This window comes from Argopecten irradians, chromosome 5 (assembly GCF_041381155.1).
Source record: "Argopecten irradians isolate NY chromosome 5, Ai_NY, whole genome shotgun sequence".
Classification (NCBI taxonomy): domain Eukaryota; kingdom Metazoa; phylum Mollusca; class Bivalvia; order Pectinida; family Pectinidae; genus Argopecten; species Argopecten irradians.
Genome location: NC_091138.1, coordinates 37,600,688 through 37,620,557, shown reverse-complemented (window position 1 = coordinate 37,620,557; position 19,870 = coordinate 37,600,688). Strand labels below are relative to the sequence as shown.

Below are 19,870 nucleotides of genomic sequence, written 5' to 3'. Positions count from 1 at the left end.
TTATGATTGTGATGTTCCTAAATGTTGCAGCACGGCAATACAATGTCTAGTAGAGGGTTTTAAAAGTCTTTCAGGCGGTATTTCTTAAAAACAATCTAATAAATAAAAAATAATAATATGCCGTTCCTTTTAATTACATCAGCATCTTTATGACATATTTCAAGGAATTTAGTTTTTAAAATAGACAGTAATTACAGAAAACTGTTCAGCTTATTGCACTTGATGTAGCTATAGGAAACATATCTAATTAATGATTTGGATATTGTGTGACATGAACTTATTACTTCATTGTACATTTGATCGCGTACTTGAATGCAATCTAATATCACATGATAAATAAACGAACGTGACTCGTTTGGTCAGCAGTAAACAAACAGTATACGGACAAGGTCATCAGGTAATGTCATGACCCGTGATACGATATATATTATCAATGGACTGTTCATTCTAAAGTCTTTCAATTATATCTCTAAATACTGTAGAGTACGTAGGAATTCACTCTACAGTCACTCATAGAGAACAGAAAAGTTAAAATACTGACATTATAACACGTTCATGCTGAAATCCAATAGTCCATTTACTGATCAATTGGGTTATTGTCGTCCTATTAACAACATAGACTGCCTTTGTATGTAATGCGTGTCTGAATGTTTGTCCGTTTTGTGTGGCTACGGCATACATGTAGTCATGTTAATAATGTTTGCTTGTAAAAGGCGAACTCTTGTCAATTTATTGTGCTGAAGCATTTTATATATGTAAAAAGCACCTCACAGCATGTCACCTTAAATTGACAATGTGCAAACCAGTCGTCCCACTGTCTTGATACTGAGCGCTAAAAAGGAGCAGATAAACTACTGCTCACCGCTATAGACGATGCTTCGATGATGGAAATAGAACAAAATATAGATTTATATAGAGCCAATGTTAAAAGATAAGACAATCCAACCATATGTTCAGGAAGAACGAACAACTTCCACTTCATATACAACACCCGCCATTAAAAACCTATGATAACCATGGTAATGAGACTGGGAGTGCTAACTTTCATGTAACAAAAATGTATGGCTTATCAAATTGAAAAGAAATAACAGTCAACTATTTATCTATTATCCATAGAGGCATAACATTATCCTTTCCCGAAAACCTATAACGTGATTTCATTTGCCATAAAATTACGAAAGAAGCCTAAGACATTAAGTCAGAGGATATTACCAATTGAAACGAAATGATTTCTTCGTTGTCAATGATAAACAGTCCTTGGTACTATTGCTTCGACCAACACATTGAAGTTTAAACGGGAAGAGCGACAATATACTTACATATGCATTCTTATCATCTGGTTTTTAAAATAGTTTTACAGTGATATCAATACTTATCGTTTATGGGTTTTGCTGAGGTCAATATAGAGTTATATTAACCTAACTGAAACATAATAAAGGTTGGCGAAATCTGAGACTATTTTTAGGTTCTATCTGGTCGGTATGTTGAAAAAGATGAACTTCTAGACATCACTAATAACTCTTTTATATTTATTTTGTGACTCAGAAAAAACCTAGTCATATGCATGGACCAAGATACTTTTGAAAAAAGCCAGATAAAGAAAACAAAGGAATAAGCTTCTTAAACTCCACAGTGCATACATTTAACCATCCTGTCGTCATTATACCGGTTGTCTAACGTAACCTCTATATTAACGTGTAATTATTATATCTTGGCTAAATTAATATTTTTATTGCAATAAATACATCAATAGTATAGACTTACATGTCGTCTCCCTTTCAAGATGGCGTTAAACAAGTATCTTTTATGGCTCTGGTGTGTGTCCCTCTTGTTACATAAACCAATGCATTAACAAAATACTTCGCAAAGAACTATAGGTAAAGAAAAGAAGTAATGAGTAAGAAAAAAATTATCCTACCTAACAATAGTCAAAACTTGTCCATAGATGCAATCAAACGGCGAAGCCAAATTGCCCTTTGTAGTCAATTGGTCTTAATACATTGTACATATTTTGTAGTTGGGGAAGCATAGAAAGTGGATCCTTCCAGCATGTGGTCTTTACACACAGGTGATCGCTATGGTATATTTACTCTCATTACGTGAATCAGTGCTAAAGTGTGCCTGTTTTTTCAAATATTTAAAAGTATACTCTTAGTAGATTGAAGTGTAATAACATTTTCTAGAAAGATAAATATTGAAAATAAAAAGAAAACTTAAATACAAAAACAAAACAAAAATTATTTCAAGTAAAAATGAGTCATCTCTATATCTCTGAAGTCAACCTTTTGCATGCGGTCCATCACTACATGGAACACAGTATAAACAGTAGTGTATATTTAAAATACACCTACATTTCATAGATTCACACGATGGAGAAATGAACTCATTGTTACTCGAACAATTATGAATGCATCATAGTAAAGGAGATTTGTGACGTAATACACACTGTACCATGTTACTATATTATCAGCTTGAGATAACCCGACCTCCTAACCGTGTGAAAAAAATCAAGGTTAGTGAGTTTATGCAAATTGCGTTATAGACAGATATGCACATAAGTGAAAAATGAAATGTCGGTGACATGCACATATCATTTGTCCTTAAATCGGAACAAATGTTAATAGGGCATCCGTGATTCATTGAAGATATACGAGAAGTTGTTTAAAAGGAGGCCTTTAGTCAATACTTGATATAACTGGTGGTATAATATGTATTGAGACCTTTATCGAAATCCCAGTTCAAATGTACAAAACATCAGAAAAAGAAATTAAAAAATCTAGCTTGGATGGCTCGATCGTATGTCTGCAACGATATAACACACAACCCTGAATATTGCTGACAAACAAAGGAAAACTGTCTGCTAGAGATATCGATTTTCAGCGGAGTGCATGGATAACATCGTATCCCATAGGAGCTTCTTATCCTATCAATAATAAATATTACGTGGGAAGACGACTGCAAATTAGGTCTTGGGGCAGTTGGCCTTAATTAGAACACATGACCAAAGCCGGAGTGCTGCCTGTAAAGTTGTAAATGGTTAGAGTAATAAAACAAACGAATGAGCGAAGCATCAATTATGAAATGAATGTCTGGCAAAATAAATGGAAGGAAAAAATCTTTCGCTATTATATCCATAAAATCACAAGGACAACATTCCCACTGTCGTTGTGAATTGTATTTATATACTGGTACATTGTAAAGGTATTGCACTCATAAATTATGCAAATATTTTCAAGTTGTTTTTTTAAACAACGCTGTCAAAGCCTTCGATCACGTCATGTTTCATTCTTGTGAATTTAAAAAAGCTGCCTATACTTGTCTTGAATTTTGAATTCTGATTCTTTAAGAAATAACAAAAAAAGTATGAGCTGCCCGCATGCGTTGAATCACTCCCTGTAACGATTTACACACAAAACTCACACCACGCGTGCATCCACACATACACCAGACGCAGGCACACATAAATACAACAGATATAGTATCTATCATTAGTGCATTGACGTTATTGTCGAACCAAATAACACATATTGTACATTAGAAAGCTAATAACGGGTGGATAATAAACAGGATGATTTGATTTGTTCCGTACTTTCCTGGTTACCGCGCAGTCGTAGCCTTGACAGTTGTTGATAAACACGCCTCGGCCGACTGGTTTAAACCAGTGCCTATTGCCTTTACAGTCACATTACATGTAGAGTCAGTCATGGCAGCATTGTGGTCCACCAGAACATTTGTGTCTACCGTTACACGGGGTAAGTCTAAACCTTATCGTATTAATCAACGGCAAAGCATATTAGTGAGTTTATCCAACATAGATTAAAGTTATAATTAAAAGACCAATATGAAAAGAAAATAAACATTTTAGGTTGTTTTTTTATTTGAAGTGTTTTCACTCCTTTTTTTGTTCAAAATGGATTAATGTGAAAAATGTTGTTTTATATAACCTTGTGAAGCAGTTTTACAGATATTTTTTTAAAATTGATACCCATTCATTGTTACGCCGGTCTTAATATACTCTTAATATATATACAAATTATTAAAACAAATCTGATCTTGGTTGATAAAAATAATTATAGACAATGGTAACATAGTTCCATTGCGCGTTACCCTTTCTGAACGTATGTAATTTCTCATTGTTGAATGACGCTTTATATTATCTTATTTCATCTTTTCATCTGTAGCTATTTTTGTTCACTCTTTGCTCGCAAAAACAGAATCATTAATAAAAAGTTAAAATAAAATTGTATATACATATTAATCTCTTGTGACTTTACACTTGAGAAACGTTTTCTTTTTTATAAAACCGCATAAAACATGTGTGGATAACCAAACATTGGTATAAAACGTATTTGTTCGACATACGTTATTGAAGAATTTTGCTGATTCGGCACATATGTTCCAGACTTTCATGTGTGTACCCCAATTCTTGTAATGGGCTACTTAGCTTTCCAAGCCTTCAGATGTCTGGCATTATCAGGTCTAGACGTGCTGTGCTAGAGCACATACGAAGCTACGGTTGTCGATGGTACCATATGACTCATAGGAGGCTTTTATGGTTCTGTGTCAGTTTAATCTCGATCACGGTCCATGAACGTGTTCTGTGAAACACAGTAACGATGCATAAAATCGTTTGTGTCTTTAACAATTGAACAAGGAGCAGCGGTAGTTGTTGAATAAGAGTATTCTTTATTGGAATATGACCTTCCTATTTCGACCATCGCACATAGCAATCTTAAAAGATTATTAGTTAAAACATGTCACATTGTTAAATACAGTTATTTACATTCCAATTTAAATCCATAATGCGTTCAAAGTTGTCTGGTACATTTTGTTTACATATAGGCTCTCATTTATCAAAATGAAAATAATGCTTACGCAGCATTATTTAGAGACTGCTAGCTACTGTATATAAATATGCATATATATTATATAGAAATGACACAGTCATGATTTTTTTTAAACGTGAATGCATTTTATTGATTTCGATATGATGTGGTACGATTTTACTTTAATCATCGCCTGTTATCCTTTAATGTCCTTAGATATAGGACAATTTCTTACGTTTCTCTTTCGATATTTTCTATTCTATTTTACCATGGACCCAACAAGAACGTATCATTTCGCATTGTGATAAACTTACAACATTATTCTTCATTGTTTGTTTGTTTAAACTTCGCCAGGAACCAAATATTTGTATTGTTGTTGGGACTGAATAAGCAATGCTTTGAGTGATCCAGCATGAATAAATTACTCTATATAAATAAACTAGAAACACTTTTCATATTATAATGAAATACTTGAAATATTGGTAAAACTTACGTAGGTGATGTCTCTGAAGTTATGACGTAACATGCAGCACACACAAAGTGGTGACGTCACGTCATTAAATGTCTGATAGGTCTGAGGAGTTATGGAACTCCAGCTGTGGCAGAGGTGGTCAAGACGGACCCATTGGAACCGGATGGCCCCTTCGTCCGCACAGAGATTCCGGGGCCCATGTCGCGTGAGCTGATCCAGGAACTAGATACCATACAGGTAAAACATGACAGTGCGCTTGCATGAGTTTTAATGCCATAAGAAGTTCATAAATAGCAAAAACATTAACTTTTATTTTCAGATATTTCAATAAGATGTTTTAAAATAATATTGGATATTGTAATAAGACACTTACATTCAGCACATAAGAGATTCGTATTAAGTAACTGATTTTGTATATAAAAATAATTAAATTACTATGTTTGATATACACATGCAATATTTCTTCCCTTGAAATTCACATGGAAATTTTCATGTGAAAAACTTCACGTAAAAGGGCCTTCACATGAAATATTGCCTACGTAATAATTACCTGTGTTCAGTTAATACATAAAATGTTTGATTACAATGTACAATGTAATAATGACGTGTCCAACAATAACGAAACCGAATGTAAAACTCAAATCTAATCAAACAAACTTTACCTGTAAAACAGGAGAATTAATATCCAGATAGTTAAGGAAGAGCCAAAAGGTAGTGTTAATGTTCATTATGTTCGTGCAATCCCCGTGTGTTATCTATTCCCAGCATTACATCTTTATATTTATGTTTAGGTGTACTAATTATGTGGGGTAGTTTTAGATTTATTAATGTAATTGTGTCTCACCAGGACGGTTGCGTGTCATTTGGTACTAGTTTACACAATGCTCACAGCGTATATCTAGTTATTAATTTTTTTCACAGTGAAATATATGGATAAAATTAAGCGATAAATGTATTTTTTTTATGCATTGAAAATAGTTTTTATACTTTTACTCCATATTGACCTGAACACAGTATTTGCAGTAACAATACTTATGTCATATGTCAAGATAGGGAAAGTCCTACAAGCCCATACGGCATTTACTAGTCAGAGACAGTAAGATGATACACATACCTTGTTTTTAACACTTAACATCTGTTAGTTATTAACTTCATTAACAGTACTTGATCTACTTCGATGGAGTACTCGGCCTAATGGAGAGCCTACCGTAAAAATGTAATAACTGGAAACAAAGAATAATAATTTCTTACTTTTTGTCCGCAATAAAGCAAGGAAGATATTAGGAAAAAAATATTGATCTACTTCGATGGAGTACTCGGCCTAATGGAGAGCCTACCGTAAAAATGTAATAATTGGAAACAAAGAATAATAATTTCTTACTTTTTGTCCGCAATAAAGCAAGGAAGATATTAGGAAAAAAATATTCAAGAAGATGAGAAAAGAAAATATATATAACTTAGCCGCGTTTACGATCATGCAATGGGACAGCAGGTACAATTCTAACGCCCAACTTAGAGGGCAGATATTGCTCAAACAAGCGAACACTTGTATAAGAATTGTAAGAGTATTTTGTACCATGACTGCCAATGTAGCTATTGTTTATTGTAGAACACCAAAGCTGTATCCTTCTTCGTGGACTATCAGCGTAGTCAGGGGAACTACATCGCGGATGTTGATGGCAATGTTCTGCTGGACTTGTACACCCAAATTGCCTCCGTTCCCATTGGTAGGTTTACGATTTTATATTATATATGATAAAACATGAAATATAAATAAAGATTAACGACACCAAACGTATCTATAAACCGATAAAATGTTGAAAAAAAATTATGACGGCATCAGTAAAAAGGAAAATATTAACTGAATACGCGCATGCATGAAAACAAAATGTATACTCCTTGTATTGCAGACCAATATATACTGAGAATGTAAAGTTTGAGATTTCAAGTTATATTGTAAAGTTAAACATGATTTTGAAAATTTAGGTTTTTTTTCCATTATATAATGATCCTCCAATTCGTTGTTTTAAATTTTTTGCTTTATTTGACATGATAATTATTTTAATAGAATTAATTGTTATTGAAGAGACAATAAAAGACGCTTTGTTATTCTATTATAGGATACAACCACCCGAGGCTAATTGATGCGGTTATGAAAGATGAAAATAGGGTAGGTTACCCTCACAAAAAGTGTTTAGTTAGTGAACTGATCATAGCGTGATGATCAGGCGCTGATTTGAGCCTTAAGTACTCACCAAATTACCAAATAAGGTTTTTTTTTGTGTATATCTCTAGTGTGATCAGGCGGTGATTTGAGCCTCAAACGCTCACCAAATTACCAAATAAGGGGTTTTTGTGTATTAGTATATAGTGTGATCAGGCGGTGATTGGAGTACCAAATTACCAAATAAGGTGTATTTGTGTATAACTCTAGTGTGATCAGGCGGTGATTGGAGTGTAAAACGCTCACCAAATCAACAAATAAGGGGTATTTGTGTATAACTCTAGTGTGATCAGGCGGTGATTGGAGTGTAAAACGCTCACCAAATTACCACATAAGGGGTATTTGTACATAACTCTTGTGTGATCAGGCGGTGATTGGAGTGTAAAACGCTCACCAAATCAACAAATAAGGGGTATTTGTATATAACTCTTGTGTGATCAGGCGGTGATTGGAGTGTAAAACGCTCACCAAATTACCACATAAGGGGTATTTGTACATAAACTCTTTGTGTGATCAGGCGGTGATTGGAGTGTAAAACGTCACCAAATTACCACATAAGGGGTATTTGTACATAACTCTTGTGTGATCAGGCGGTGATTGGAGTGTAAAACGCTCACCAAATTAACAAATAAGGGGTATTTGTACATAACTCGTGTGTGATCAGGCGGTGATTGGAGTGTAAAACGCTCACCAGATCAACAAATAACGGGTATTTGTCATATATTTAAAAAAAAAAAAATTGTGAAGAAAATATTTATGAATAGTTGCAATTATTACATGAATGCCACTTATTATATAGTATGTATGGAATGGTAGCTATTGTGAAATACTAAAAGCTGGCATTTTCTCAAATCAAATGTGTTACACAACTGGGAGGTTTATCTAAAGATAATTGGTATGAAGCAAAGGCCAAATCCAGAAAATCGATCACCCACATTCGGGTACCACTGTGTTTTTAAAGGCTTGTATGCGTGTGGTGAACTAGACATAATACGACTTTTCACGTAATTTAGTTAGGCAGAACAAACCCACTCCCTCCCCCGATCGCTTTGAATACAACAAAAGAATATCTAGTACTCTTTGTGTGTCAGTAGATCACAATGACACAGAGTCATGTGGTAATTTAAACTGACAATGATTTATTTTAAAAACCGATTGACACGCCTCAATGGTAATGCGGTCATCTAACTGCACCTATAAACTTATCAATGACGTAGCGTAAATTCAGACTTGTATTTAAACATCACATAGTGTTCATTCATACGTAATTGATTTTGTCTCGATCTGTACTGTACCCTCTCTCTAGTATTTGGTATCGGTATTGGGCTATACATTTATCTCTTTAAATAGTCATAATAGGTAGAGTGTATCCCCCCTTTTGTCATAGTGGCAGATTAACAATATTGACGAATCACAAGACCTGGTTTGTCCCTTATTTTTTAAACCCTCTTGTAAATTTTTAAGCTTAAAACATTTAAGATAAGAGAAAAAGATCATTTAAAAACTAAATTAGGCCTCAGAGTGTAGTGAATGAAACAAATAATTATATCTATGTAAATGAATACAAGCATTCCGACAGATTAAGCGTTTTGTTTTGTTTTTTTCTCTCTTTTTTTGTCATAAAGGTACACCTACCAATAACGTTAAGGTGAAGTAATTCTCCTAAATGAGTTTGCCAACTAAATGTATAAAATGTAAATTTTTCGTTAAGTAATATTTTATGCTTTATTATGTTTTCTGAGATATCTGGTTATCCATGTCTTAACATATCGCATCTCTTTTCAGGCTACTTTTGTGAACCGTCCGGCCTTAGGAGTATATCCACCAAGGGACTTTAGTGCTCGGCTCAAGAATGCTCTTCTTTCCGTAAGGAAATTTCATTAACCTAGTTACATCATTTTGGTTTTTTTCTCTCTTCTACAAAATATTTCCGTTACCGCCACATTTGATTTATATAACATTCCTTTATATATCATTTGATTCCTCCTCAATTATTCTTTAACTGTATGCTTACCGAATGTTTGTAAACTACCAGTAGGACTTCATCACCGTATTTCGATTCGAACATTTCCAAGACAAACAGATAATTTTATACTGGATATTAATATCATGATATTAAAGATAAGAATATGCTAACACGAATGTAATTTTTGACTAATCAGTACAAGAATAGTCAATTTTTTCACTATAGTTGATATATATATATCTACTTTGAAGACTCGTGCTTCATTAAATTTCCTCGGCAAGCTATCATCACTGGCCCTGCTGCACATGTAATGATGACGTCATTAATTGTTAGATACTCTTGAGCTATCGTTCCCCTACCCCATAAAAAGGATTGGGGTCTCTATAGAAAACGGGATGTATAATGATATACCGTACGAAAATTGATTTCTAAAGGTTACGAGCGTACGCAGTTTTTGTTAACTCCAGAAGGATCGATTATGTCACAGCTAACTAATAGCCTAGAGAATAGGGGGCTGTGCAGATGTAGATTTTATCTTTGGGAATGAAAATCACATGATCGTGGGAAATATTGTTACGTGCATTTATGCGCATGGAAACACGCCACTAGACTATCATGATCGTCTATTTAGTCTGCTACTGTTTCAGGGTCATAGACTGGTATTTAAATCATAGATTTGAAATGTTTTGACACGTGTGAAGCTTCATGGTCAAAATATTCACTAATTCCTATATATATTTAGATTAACCTTGATATGTCGGGGACACAAAATTATAATTATTTACATTATTTTGGCATGAACATGCTCTAGCAGGTGTACATGGAGCATCATGTCGGAAAACAACAAAAAATATTGACATAATTTACATATCTATAATACCACATTATATTGCTACTCGAAATACCTTTGGTGAAATACACATTTAACTATTATATATGGTTTCTTGCTAGACAAGCTCTAAAATAGAGAATGATTAAACCATGTGTTCTGGAAGAGTAAGCGTCCTTTGCTTTTTTGGGACTCCAGCTATACAAACATAGGACAAATCAAATAGGAAAATATGAGACTGCTGATGGCGATAAAGAGAACATGATATTTCCAGAGAAGAATCGTGTGATATTATCAACTTAGTGTTCTGTAATATAAGTCAATCTGGACATCACAGTTCCTTATTTATTCACCAGTAGACTGCAGTTGTTCCAAATGCTTTCAGTTTGATTGCATACTTTTTTTCTAATGAAATGATGTCGTCGGTAGCTATTTAAATAAAATCTTCCAATCTTACATCGATCGGCCTTACATACCCTTACAGATTCGGTCCTTTCCTTGATAACATTTCCACACATCCTAACACTCATATCGATTTTCTGTGACAAAGCGACTACTATTTCAGCGTTTCTGAAAAGAAAATACCTCATATGTTTGTGATGACTTTAAAGAGAACTCTATTTTTTCTTATCATGAAGGTGGCTCCCCCTGGTCTGAGCCAGGTCCAGACAATGGCGTGCGGAACATGCTCAGTAGAACACAGTCAGAAGGCTATGTTTATTGCATATCAGGTGAAATATATTAATTAACTCTTCCCTCTTATCTTAATGCAATTTAAACTTTCCCCAACGCTTTCCCCAACGCTCACAATGTCTTAGATTGTTATGATATCTGAAAATTCCTGTTGGGCTAAATAATGATTCAAGCCTTTTCACATACCAATATCATATATGTACATATAAGGCAAAGGGCAGGAAAACCCAAATTTATCGATTTTTTTTTAAACATTTGCCCGATGCATAGTACCATAATGGAAGTACTGATGCATTAGCACAAACAGCTAAACACTTTAAAAAGTTATTCTAATTATATAAGTATTCGAGTCGAACACTTTGAAAAGTTATTCTAATTATAAAGTAAATGTTAATAAGATTCTACTGTATTTGACAATGAGATTTGTTACTAAAATTGACGAAACTTGAATCCACTTGATGTTCTCAGCGTCGTAAGAGGGGAGGTCGACCCATTTCCAAAGAGGACATTCAGTCATGTATTGAAGGCAAAGCTCCAGGATGTCCTAGTCTGTCAGTCCTATCCTTTAAAAACGGACTTCATGGAAGAACAATGGGTATGTCATAGAGCATCAAACATTACGATGATGTCTATATGAAGACTACCTGCTTAGTAAGACCGCTTTCCTGGGGTCCCTATATATAAAGGCCACTTGACAATATAAAACATGTTTCTTTCTCTCTTGGATAGTGTTAAGGCAACATTAATTGCTATTACCTTAATGAAACTATTACTTTACCATAAAGATAAAAGATAACATCTAAAAAGACAATGGATTTGCCCAATTAACAATTATATTGTATTGTCAGTCTTCCATTTTTGTCATTATTCCAGGTGCTTTGGGTGTTACCCACGCAAAGTGGCCATTAAAATTGGATTTTCCTGTGCCGGATTGGCCATATGCCAGTTTCCCTAACCTAAAATATCCACTGGACCAATTTGTGAGGGAAAACCGAGCCGAGGAGAACAACTGCCTAGAAGAGGTACAGCAGAGTCTAAGTTTATTACCCCCTTTGCTTCAACCCCAACTACTGTTAGACATAGTCAAAAAGCTATACGATTCAGGCCCCTTGCAATTTATCACTCCAAAGGCCGTTGCTATTTGTTCATCAATATATCAGTTCCATGATGGTAAATATGCCACGCCATCGTTTTTATAGAAATACTTCCTGCCCCAGTGTCCCTTCCCAGCTCAAATTGTACAGCATTACACCGCAAAACCATCACCGCCCATTGATATTATTGTACAGTGTAGTATAAATGGTAACCCCTTGCTTGGAAAAAATAGTCCGCTTTATTATATATCTAAAAGCCATTTGTTGTTTTTATGCATAGTTACATAGGTAAGGTTTTTCTTTTGAAATATTAATTTGTGTTTATTTTTGTGTTCTTCTACTAAATTGTACTTTGTTTACAGGTTTTGGAAGTATCTCCATGAAGTAACGAGGTAGTGGAGAAGTGTGAGGACATAGAACAAATATTTTGCTGTCAAACTAAATATACTGGTTAGAGTTTTTTCCAGGAATCTATGGAGCTTCATGCCCCATCACATACATGTACATATATACTTTCTTTTGTTTTGTGTGCTTTTACTGATTAATTGATTTATTGATTCTTTTCTTTCTATTTTTTATAAACATGTGCTTGTCATTGTATGATTGAATGCTGAATGATGTCTAAATCAAAATATGGAAAAATAACATGTGTGTAAAATCAATATAAGAACTCTCTTAGTTTACAACTTAAGAAAAGAATGGTGTTGAGTAGTATGGTATAAATCTATAGTCCCGTATGGACGGTGTTAAAAAAGGTTGTCTTAGTATTATGGTACAACACCTTATGGTAGAAAAAAGTTTATTGTAGCATATATTGTTTGACTAACTGTAGCTTTTTTTCTTTAAAGGTGAGAGAACGCATACATGTCTGGGACATGAAGGACTGCCCGGTGGCTGGAATCATCATTGAGCCGATCCAATCAGAAGGAGGGGACAACCATGCGACACCCTACTTCTTCCAGGGACTCCAGGATATCGCTCAGGAAGTAAGTAAAGTGACAGAAGCGTCTCCATACTGTACGTTCTGTTTGGGTGGGTTGATCTTGGTATGTACGTGTCTTGTAAGCGTGTGACCTGTCATCTATTTACAGTGCTATTTTGATAAATTATACTGTTACAAACATCAAGAATTCACACCCGGTCACAATATACATGCAACAGGCAAGTCACTTTTCTATTTCCGTTATGCTGAATGTTCACCTGGAGTAGATATACTACTTCTATCTATAGACTATTGTGTCTCGGATAGGGGTTTGAATCAAGACCTTTCCTCACACGGGTAAATGCCCAATTAAGGATCAAATGTGAAGCGGTAATTTCATGGAGACGTTAGAAAAAAGAAAGTAAGATAGACTTAGGAAATACATCCCAAATTATTCGCCATTTACTATTATGCACTGGGGATAACAGGTAAAATGTGGGGTAAAGATATTACAGTTGTAAATGATGTTCATTCCTCAAGGACATTTGTAGATGCGATAATATGTCGTTCATTAGGTAAACTAGATATTGTCATTAAAACTGTTATAAAAGTGATTTATTACTTGTCTACATAATCATAAATTTGTACATGTATATTGCATTGCAGTTTTTAAGAACCGTTCGTATTAACACTTATTAATACTTGTTTCAGTATGGAATCCCCTTGATGATGGACGAAGTGCAGACCGGCTGTGGTTCAACTGGAAAATTCTGGGCACATGAGCACTTCAACCTAAGGGAAGCTCCCGATATTGTGTGCTTCAGTAAAAAGATGCTTACAGGGGGATTTTATTACAAAGACCACTTACGACCCGAAGAGGTAGGGAAAGCGGTCAAGTCGATAAAGATTAGCCTTTTAGACCACACGATAAATATGATGAATTGTAAATCAATAAGTGCAAGTAAACATATTCTAGGTCACGTACTGTTTATTTTATCACAAGATCACAAGTCCATAAGAAGTAAGTCGTGTGATTGTTTCATTACAGATGCATTAAAGATTAACTGAGTCATTAATTTCAGATAATCTGCAGAGGTCAACAGTATCAAATAAAACCAACGTTTGGAATTTACAGGCGTGGGGATTTGTTTATAATACTATAATATGGCGTTAATGATTGTTCATATTGGTGTCATTTCAGGGTCACAGGATATTCAACACGTGGTTGGGTGATCCTTCTAAATTGATCTTTTTGGAGGAGGTTGTGAATCTTGTAAAGGAGGAGGGTCTTTTAGAGCGGGTGGAGGACACTGGATCTCATCTTCTCTGTGGATTGTACGAAATGCAGGTAGGTATCGACATCATACATGCTATAGATTCGCACATTTATGTACCAGTTGGGTCAAATGTTTTATGAAGGAGGATTGAGTTTTAGGAGTTAAAGATATAGTGTCCTTTTTCATTTTTAATATGTCAAAGGGTAAAAATGGTTTGATACAGTCAGGCCTAACCTCATGAACCAATGGTAACAATTCGAATATCGATTTGATTTTACTTAAACAACAGCATTCTCCGAAATAATGCATATCGAGCTGAACTGTAAACCCATGGTAATTTCATATGATATATCAAACTTGCCATAACTTTTAAAAATTGAAAAAATCTCATATAGAATATAACTTATTCATCTTCATGTCTTTAATGCTAAATAATATTCTATACTATCATGTAAACATAATATTGAATATTTCTGCTAATGTATACTGTCATACTTGACAACAGGAAAAATACCCTGGTCTACTGAGTAAGGCTCGAGGAGTAGGCACATATTGCGCAATTGACGTCAAGGATGTAGAAACAAGGGAAAATATTCTCCACAGGCTCAGACAAAAAGGTAATACTATTTCAACAAATGAACTAACTATGAAATATTTCATATTTTCATATTACAGAGTTATCTGCCCTTAGGGTAGGTATTGAATGTGACCTTATATGTTTACGAACGTAACGTCAAAATCTTCGGAGAGAAGGACGTAAATTGCACTAAAAATAATGACGTCAAAATGGATACCTACCCGCAAAGGCAGATAGATCTGTAATATGCAAACACAGAATATATTACTCTTGATATTATTTCAGCGTATTAAAAGATATAAAACAATAAAAACAAACGTATCATATTGTATCTTTGTCTCGCATTTCAATTAATTCAACCAGCCTTCCTCGTAGTATTAAAATAATAACTGGGCCATTATTCTTGTTTTAGGTGTTAATCTCGGCGCTTGTGGCGTCAGCTCCATTCGATTCCGGCCCACACTTCTTCTGCGCAGAAATCACGTGGATATCTTTTTGGATGTATTCGATTCCGTGATATCGGATCTCTACTCCTAGCAGCGTGATGTTACAACTCAACTGACCAATTGACCAAGAAGGAGGCTGAATTTCTTCTCATCATATGATTCTCATGACCCTTAGAGCTACAGTCATAACAGAGAAACAAATTGTCTTAATTAGATGTTTTTGATTTCGGTATTGTTGAAGATTTGGCTTCATTGTCAAAAAGCTGTCTTGGCATTCTGATGTATCTATGGCAATTTCTTTTCTGAGCTGTACTACTGGTTAAGAAGGAGAAAATCAGAAAGATATTACAGATCCTTGGTGTAAAATTCAAGATATGTATGGCGAGTACCACTCTAGAAACGGAAAAGAGATTCAATTGACAAAACAATTTTTTTAGAGTTTTTGTTAACGCAATGTTTTGGTCCGCTGGTATATACATATGCAGCCCTGAGCTTTTCGTAATGTTCGTAAAATTGTGCAATCTGTCGGTGAAATCTACAAAAGCAAGGGTTGAGTCTATTGTTGAGGCGTTATGGTGCAGAAGGTAGTTTATATTATCATGTTTCACGTTATTAATTCTAGTTTCTATTTCTAAACTTTTCTGCCGTTGGGCATTTTAAATTGTTTTAGCACATATCTCTCTAGTCAGGATTATATAGGAATAACTTTAAGATCTGGATGTTTGATTTATATTGTTAATTGAAAACATAAACTGTTCTTTACAACAACAAAGCGATGAAGCAACAATTCTCGTGAATATTCACGTATAGATGGAAGCATGCAGATAGGAGCAGAAACTTGTCTAAGGAAACATGTGATTGTCTATCTAAAATTAATATTTATTTCAGGACTATCAAACAACAGAGATACAGACACTTTCATACTCGTATTAGTGTGTTATGGTAAATCCTGTAAACAGAAACAGCAATGTTTACAGTGGTTATATGTGGAGGTCACTATCTAATGAGTTATCAGAAAATGCGTTTTGAATACCTTATAAGTCGGTTATTTTTGCGGGATGATTTTTTCGCGATTTTGTGGGCTATATCTATTGATCCGTGAATTAGATACATATTAGAAGTCAAATAGTAAAATTTTGATTCTTTGAAATATAGTTTTCTAATTTTCGGTCTAAATCGAGATAATTTTCAACCGTTAAAATAACTTTACGGTTATATATCAAAGCAAAAGACAATCTATATTTACAATAAGACTGTTGGTGTAAGAAAAATGACAAAACAGTAATGATTAATATAGTAATTAAAAGGATCCGGATAAAACGTATTAGTTTATTTTGGTAAATTAATCGTTGATAAGAGAACAGAGGGAACGAATTACAATTCTGATTCGTTCAAATATAATTTTCTAATTTTCGGCCCAAATCGCGAATTTCATCTGCTAAAATAACTTTACGGTGATATATGAAAGCAAAATGTTTATTTACAACTAGGCTGTTAATGTAAGAAAATAACAAGCCAACATTGAAATAATGTAGATCTAGATAAAACATTGCAGTGATGAAAAGGATTATGAAAAATCAATTCATTTTGGTAAAAGATTCGTTGATAAACGAACAGAAAGAACTAATTAAAATTTTCTTTGTACTATGTTGTGTAATATAAACTGGCATATACCAGTGAATGGTGCATTAAATTCCAAACATTTATCTGCCAAACTTGTTGATGTTTATTTTTAATATATAAATACATTGGATTTAAACGTGGAGATGTCTTATCACTTCAACAATGTGGTCTTTCAATATGTCTTTCTCTTGTCATGGACACCAAACGAGCTTAAAAAATACATGTATATATCTTCTATATATGTCTCTATTAACATAATTCGTTTTCACAAAGTTTAAGAAAACCAATTATTTTAATATTTCCAGCGCATCTATGACCAAAAACATTTTATTTTATTTTTAAAATGCTTATGCAATTCAGCGATAATGAAATACCATTAGTTCCAAGAAATTTAACATACGGCGGTTATCCCCCCTAAATTGTCGCCATGGGAAAACCATAGCTAAAAAAGTCAGTGCGTCAATACTGAGTATCATACAGGACAAGATTTTCGTTCAGTTAGTGTCCTGTTACATTGTTGCGAAATGTAACTTAATTGAATATTTAATCTCTGAACCTCATATCACTCATCAAAGGATTTCCCTGGACTCTGACCAATTGGCAGGGGACATAATGGGAATATGGTAGTCTCTGCTCCTCTCCTACTAGGCAGTCAGCACAAAATATAAATCGGACGATTGGTTAACCAATTGACAGTATTAATCTGACCGGGTGGGGGGTAATTTTCGTCAGTAAGATATTGGTTGTCAAAGGTTCCTCCATACAAGGTGGCAACACTCAGTCTCCCAAAACACTAGCTTACTACCTGTAATATATAACATTCACAGGAGATACGACCTTAAATAAAAAAATTATTGGGTAGAGTTATTAATATTAATTACCCTTGAGCTACAAGTATGAGAAATGTATTATCAAATAACTTTTTATGAAGTATCACCGGTACGTCAATTGCATATGATATTAAGTGTCAAGATTTCAGTTAAAATGATAAATCCCCGCTGTTTTTCTAATATCCATCACAAAAGCTAAGATATCTAATGTAACCACATACAACAAACAAGCAAGTGAAATAACCGTCCATGTTATGAACTAAATATGAGACTGAATTGGGAATATGAAACGAAATAAAGATATGCTCTGATTAGATTTAAGTCTCGTTTCAACATTAATCAAAGAGTTTTTAAAAATAATTTTTCAAAATATAATAGTATTGATTTGTAGCTAGTTGCAATATAAAAATACGTCAAAACCCTAGACTTCTATTGTTTGTAAATTTTCTATACACAAAATTTAAGAAATTACCAAAAAGGCGACCATTTTGAAATAGTGCAATCCTTACATTTCGTGGAGAGGTGATATTTCACCTTTTATACTTAATCAAAAATTTTCTACTTAAATCGACCGTACGACAACATCTTTATCAATATCAATTTCATTTTTCGCTTTTAAAGGTTTACTGTGATGGAAATATAAGCTTTTTAAGTGTTAAATTAAATCAAGTTAAAGCAGACTGACCCCGAATATTTATGTCGGTTTCATCACCACCAAATAAGGTAAATAGCGAGGTATTTTCATCTTCAATATTTAGGCATTTTCTATATAGATCTTCTCCTTAGGATGTATTTAGATTTTCTTTAGATACATTTGATTAATTTTATATTATAACATAGTATAGCTACAATCGGATCCCCTCGGAGAAATTTCCGGTAATCTTCGGGAATATATTTCCGAAGATTCAAGGAAATTACTCCGAGATGTCGCGATTGAGTATAGCTACAGCTTAAGTCAGTTCGGGTAGTCTCCCCTGTCTGCGATGCGTAGTGTGTAGAGAGTGTTTGTGTTTTGGGAAACTGCTTTTTAACTTTCTAAATGTGAAAACTTGTCCATTTATATCAATATTTCACAAACTCCCAACGACGTATTTCTACACATTTTCTTGCCATGCCAGTGTTGTAAATATTGTCACATATATCTCCCGTAGTTATAAAGCTACCACCATACTGTTAATACGTAGTAGAACTACAGGAAAAACCCTGACAACTTTTGTAAAATTCGCCATAGTATTATTTCAAAATATTAAGAAAAGGAGTGAGAAATGATTCTTGCATTCCACAGCTTAAGTAGTTGATAAAGTAAAAAGTGTGTGACCTGTCATCAGCTAGTAGTATATTGAACAAAATCCATTTGAAAGTAATTTTCTCGTATAATATATGCATGCTATGCGTATCCTAAGCATTCCACATGCGACAAATTATAATATCATATCATGAGCAATTGCTATTCGATCACATGTTGAGATTAGTCAAACCAGTCGCCCTACGCCCATTTAGTTGATGGCTAAGCGGAAACGATAAACTACCATTTTATATACTATTAATTATCTTTACCAGAGGACATAAGATGAAAAGAGGACCACTGAAAAGCGAGGCATTGCCAAAAGGACGTTAGGAAATCATAAGACAATAAGGGAAACATAAGAATCCAAATTTTAGTCGAATTTATCAATCAGTCAGCCTTCTTTCTTCGCGGTACTCAATATTGATCTCCCAAGTTACGCGATAACATAAGAAACAGAGTATTGTTACAAGGGAGACAACCTCGATATTCAAACCTTAATTATCGCATGTCAGAAAAAATTTCTTTAAAGCCGCTAGTTCAATGAAACGGTCTGTCTTTCAGCACATTAAATGAATGTGTTTCCTGCAGGGCTTCTCTGTGTTAACACAGTGAAATTAACTTCTTGATGTTGATTTATCAATCTCCTATATTACATCTCTTAACTGTAACAGACCATCAGATTCACTCGAAGTCGTGAAGACATTAATCGATATTCCATTTCCAGGAGACGTGTTTATTGCTTCAATCTCCTACCACCAGCTGTCGTATTATGTTTTTCCAGTTTCGGTAAAACCACCGAAAGC

The 19,870-nt window shown here is 34.2% G+C and overlaps 1 protein-coding gene across 2 annotated transcripts; it reads left to right on the top strand.

Moving 5' to 3' along the window:
- The first annotated feature begins 3,546 nt into the window (after positions 1-3,546).
- Positions 3,547-17,041, top strand: LOC138323743 (4-aminobutyrate aminotransferase, mitochondrial-like). 2 transcript variants are annotated; one of them, XM_069268562.1, is made up of 13 exons: positions 3,547-3,752; positions 5,399-5,535; positions 6,908-7,025; positions 7,419-7,468; positions 9,308-9,388; positions 10,956-11,048; positions 11,479-11,605; positions 11,884-12,032; positions 12,953-13,090; positions 13,738-13,905; positions 14,228-14,374; positions 14,809-14,920; positions 15,293-17,041. In XM_069268562.1, the coding sequence occupies exons 1-13, from the start codon at positions 3,704-3,706 to the stop codon at positions 15,415-15,417; spliced, it is 1,494 nt and encodes a 497-aa protein (XP_069124663.1). In that variant the 5' UTR covers positions 3,547-3,703; the 3' UTR covers positions 15,418-17,041. The 2 variants fall into 2 exon arrangements, with proteins under 2 accessions (XP_069124663.1, XP_069124664.1); XM_069268563.1 differs by having other exon boundaries at positions 3,635-3,752; positions 5,324-5,535.
- Positions 17,042-19,870: the final 2,829 nt, after the last annotated feature.

Excerpts from the sequence above, each read along its gene's own strand:
- LOC138323743 (XM_069268562.1), top strand. The coding sequence starts at position 3,704 with ATGGCAGCATTGTGGTCCACCAGAACATTTGTGTCTACCGTTACACGG. Across the intron at positions 7,026-7,418 it reads AATTGCCTCCGTTCCCATTG|GATACAACCACCCGAGGCTA; the intron begins GTAGGTTTACGA and ends ATTCTATTATAG. Across the intron at positions 13,906-14,227 it reads ACCACTTACGACCCGAAGAG|GGTCACAGGATATTCAACAC; the intron begins GTAGGGAAAGCG and ends GTGTCATTTCAG.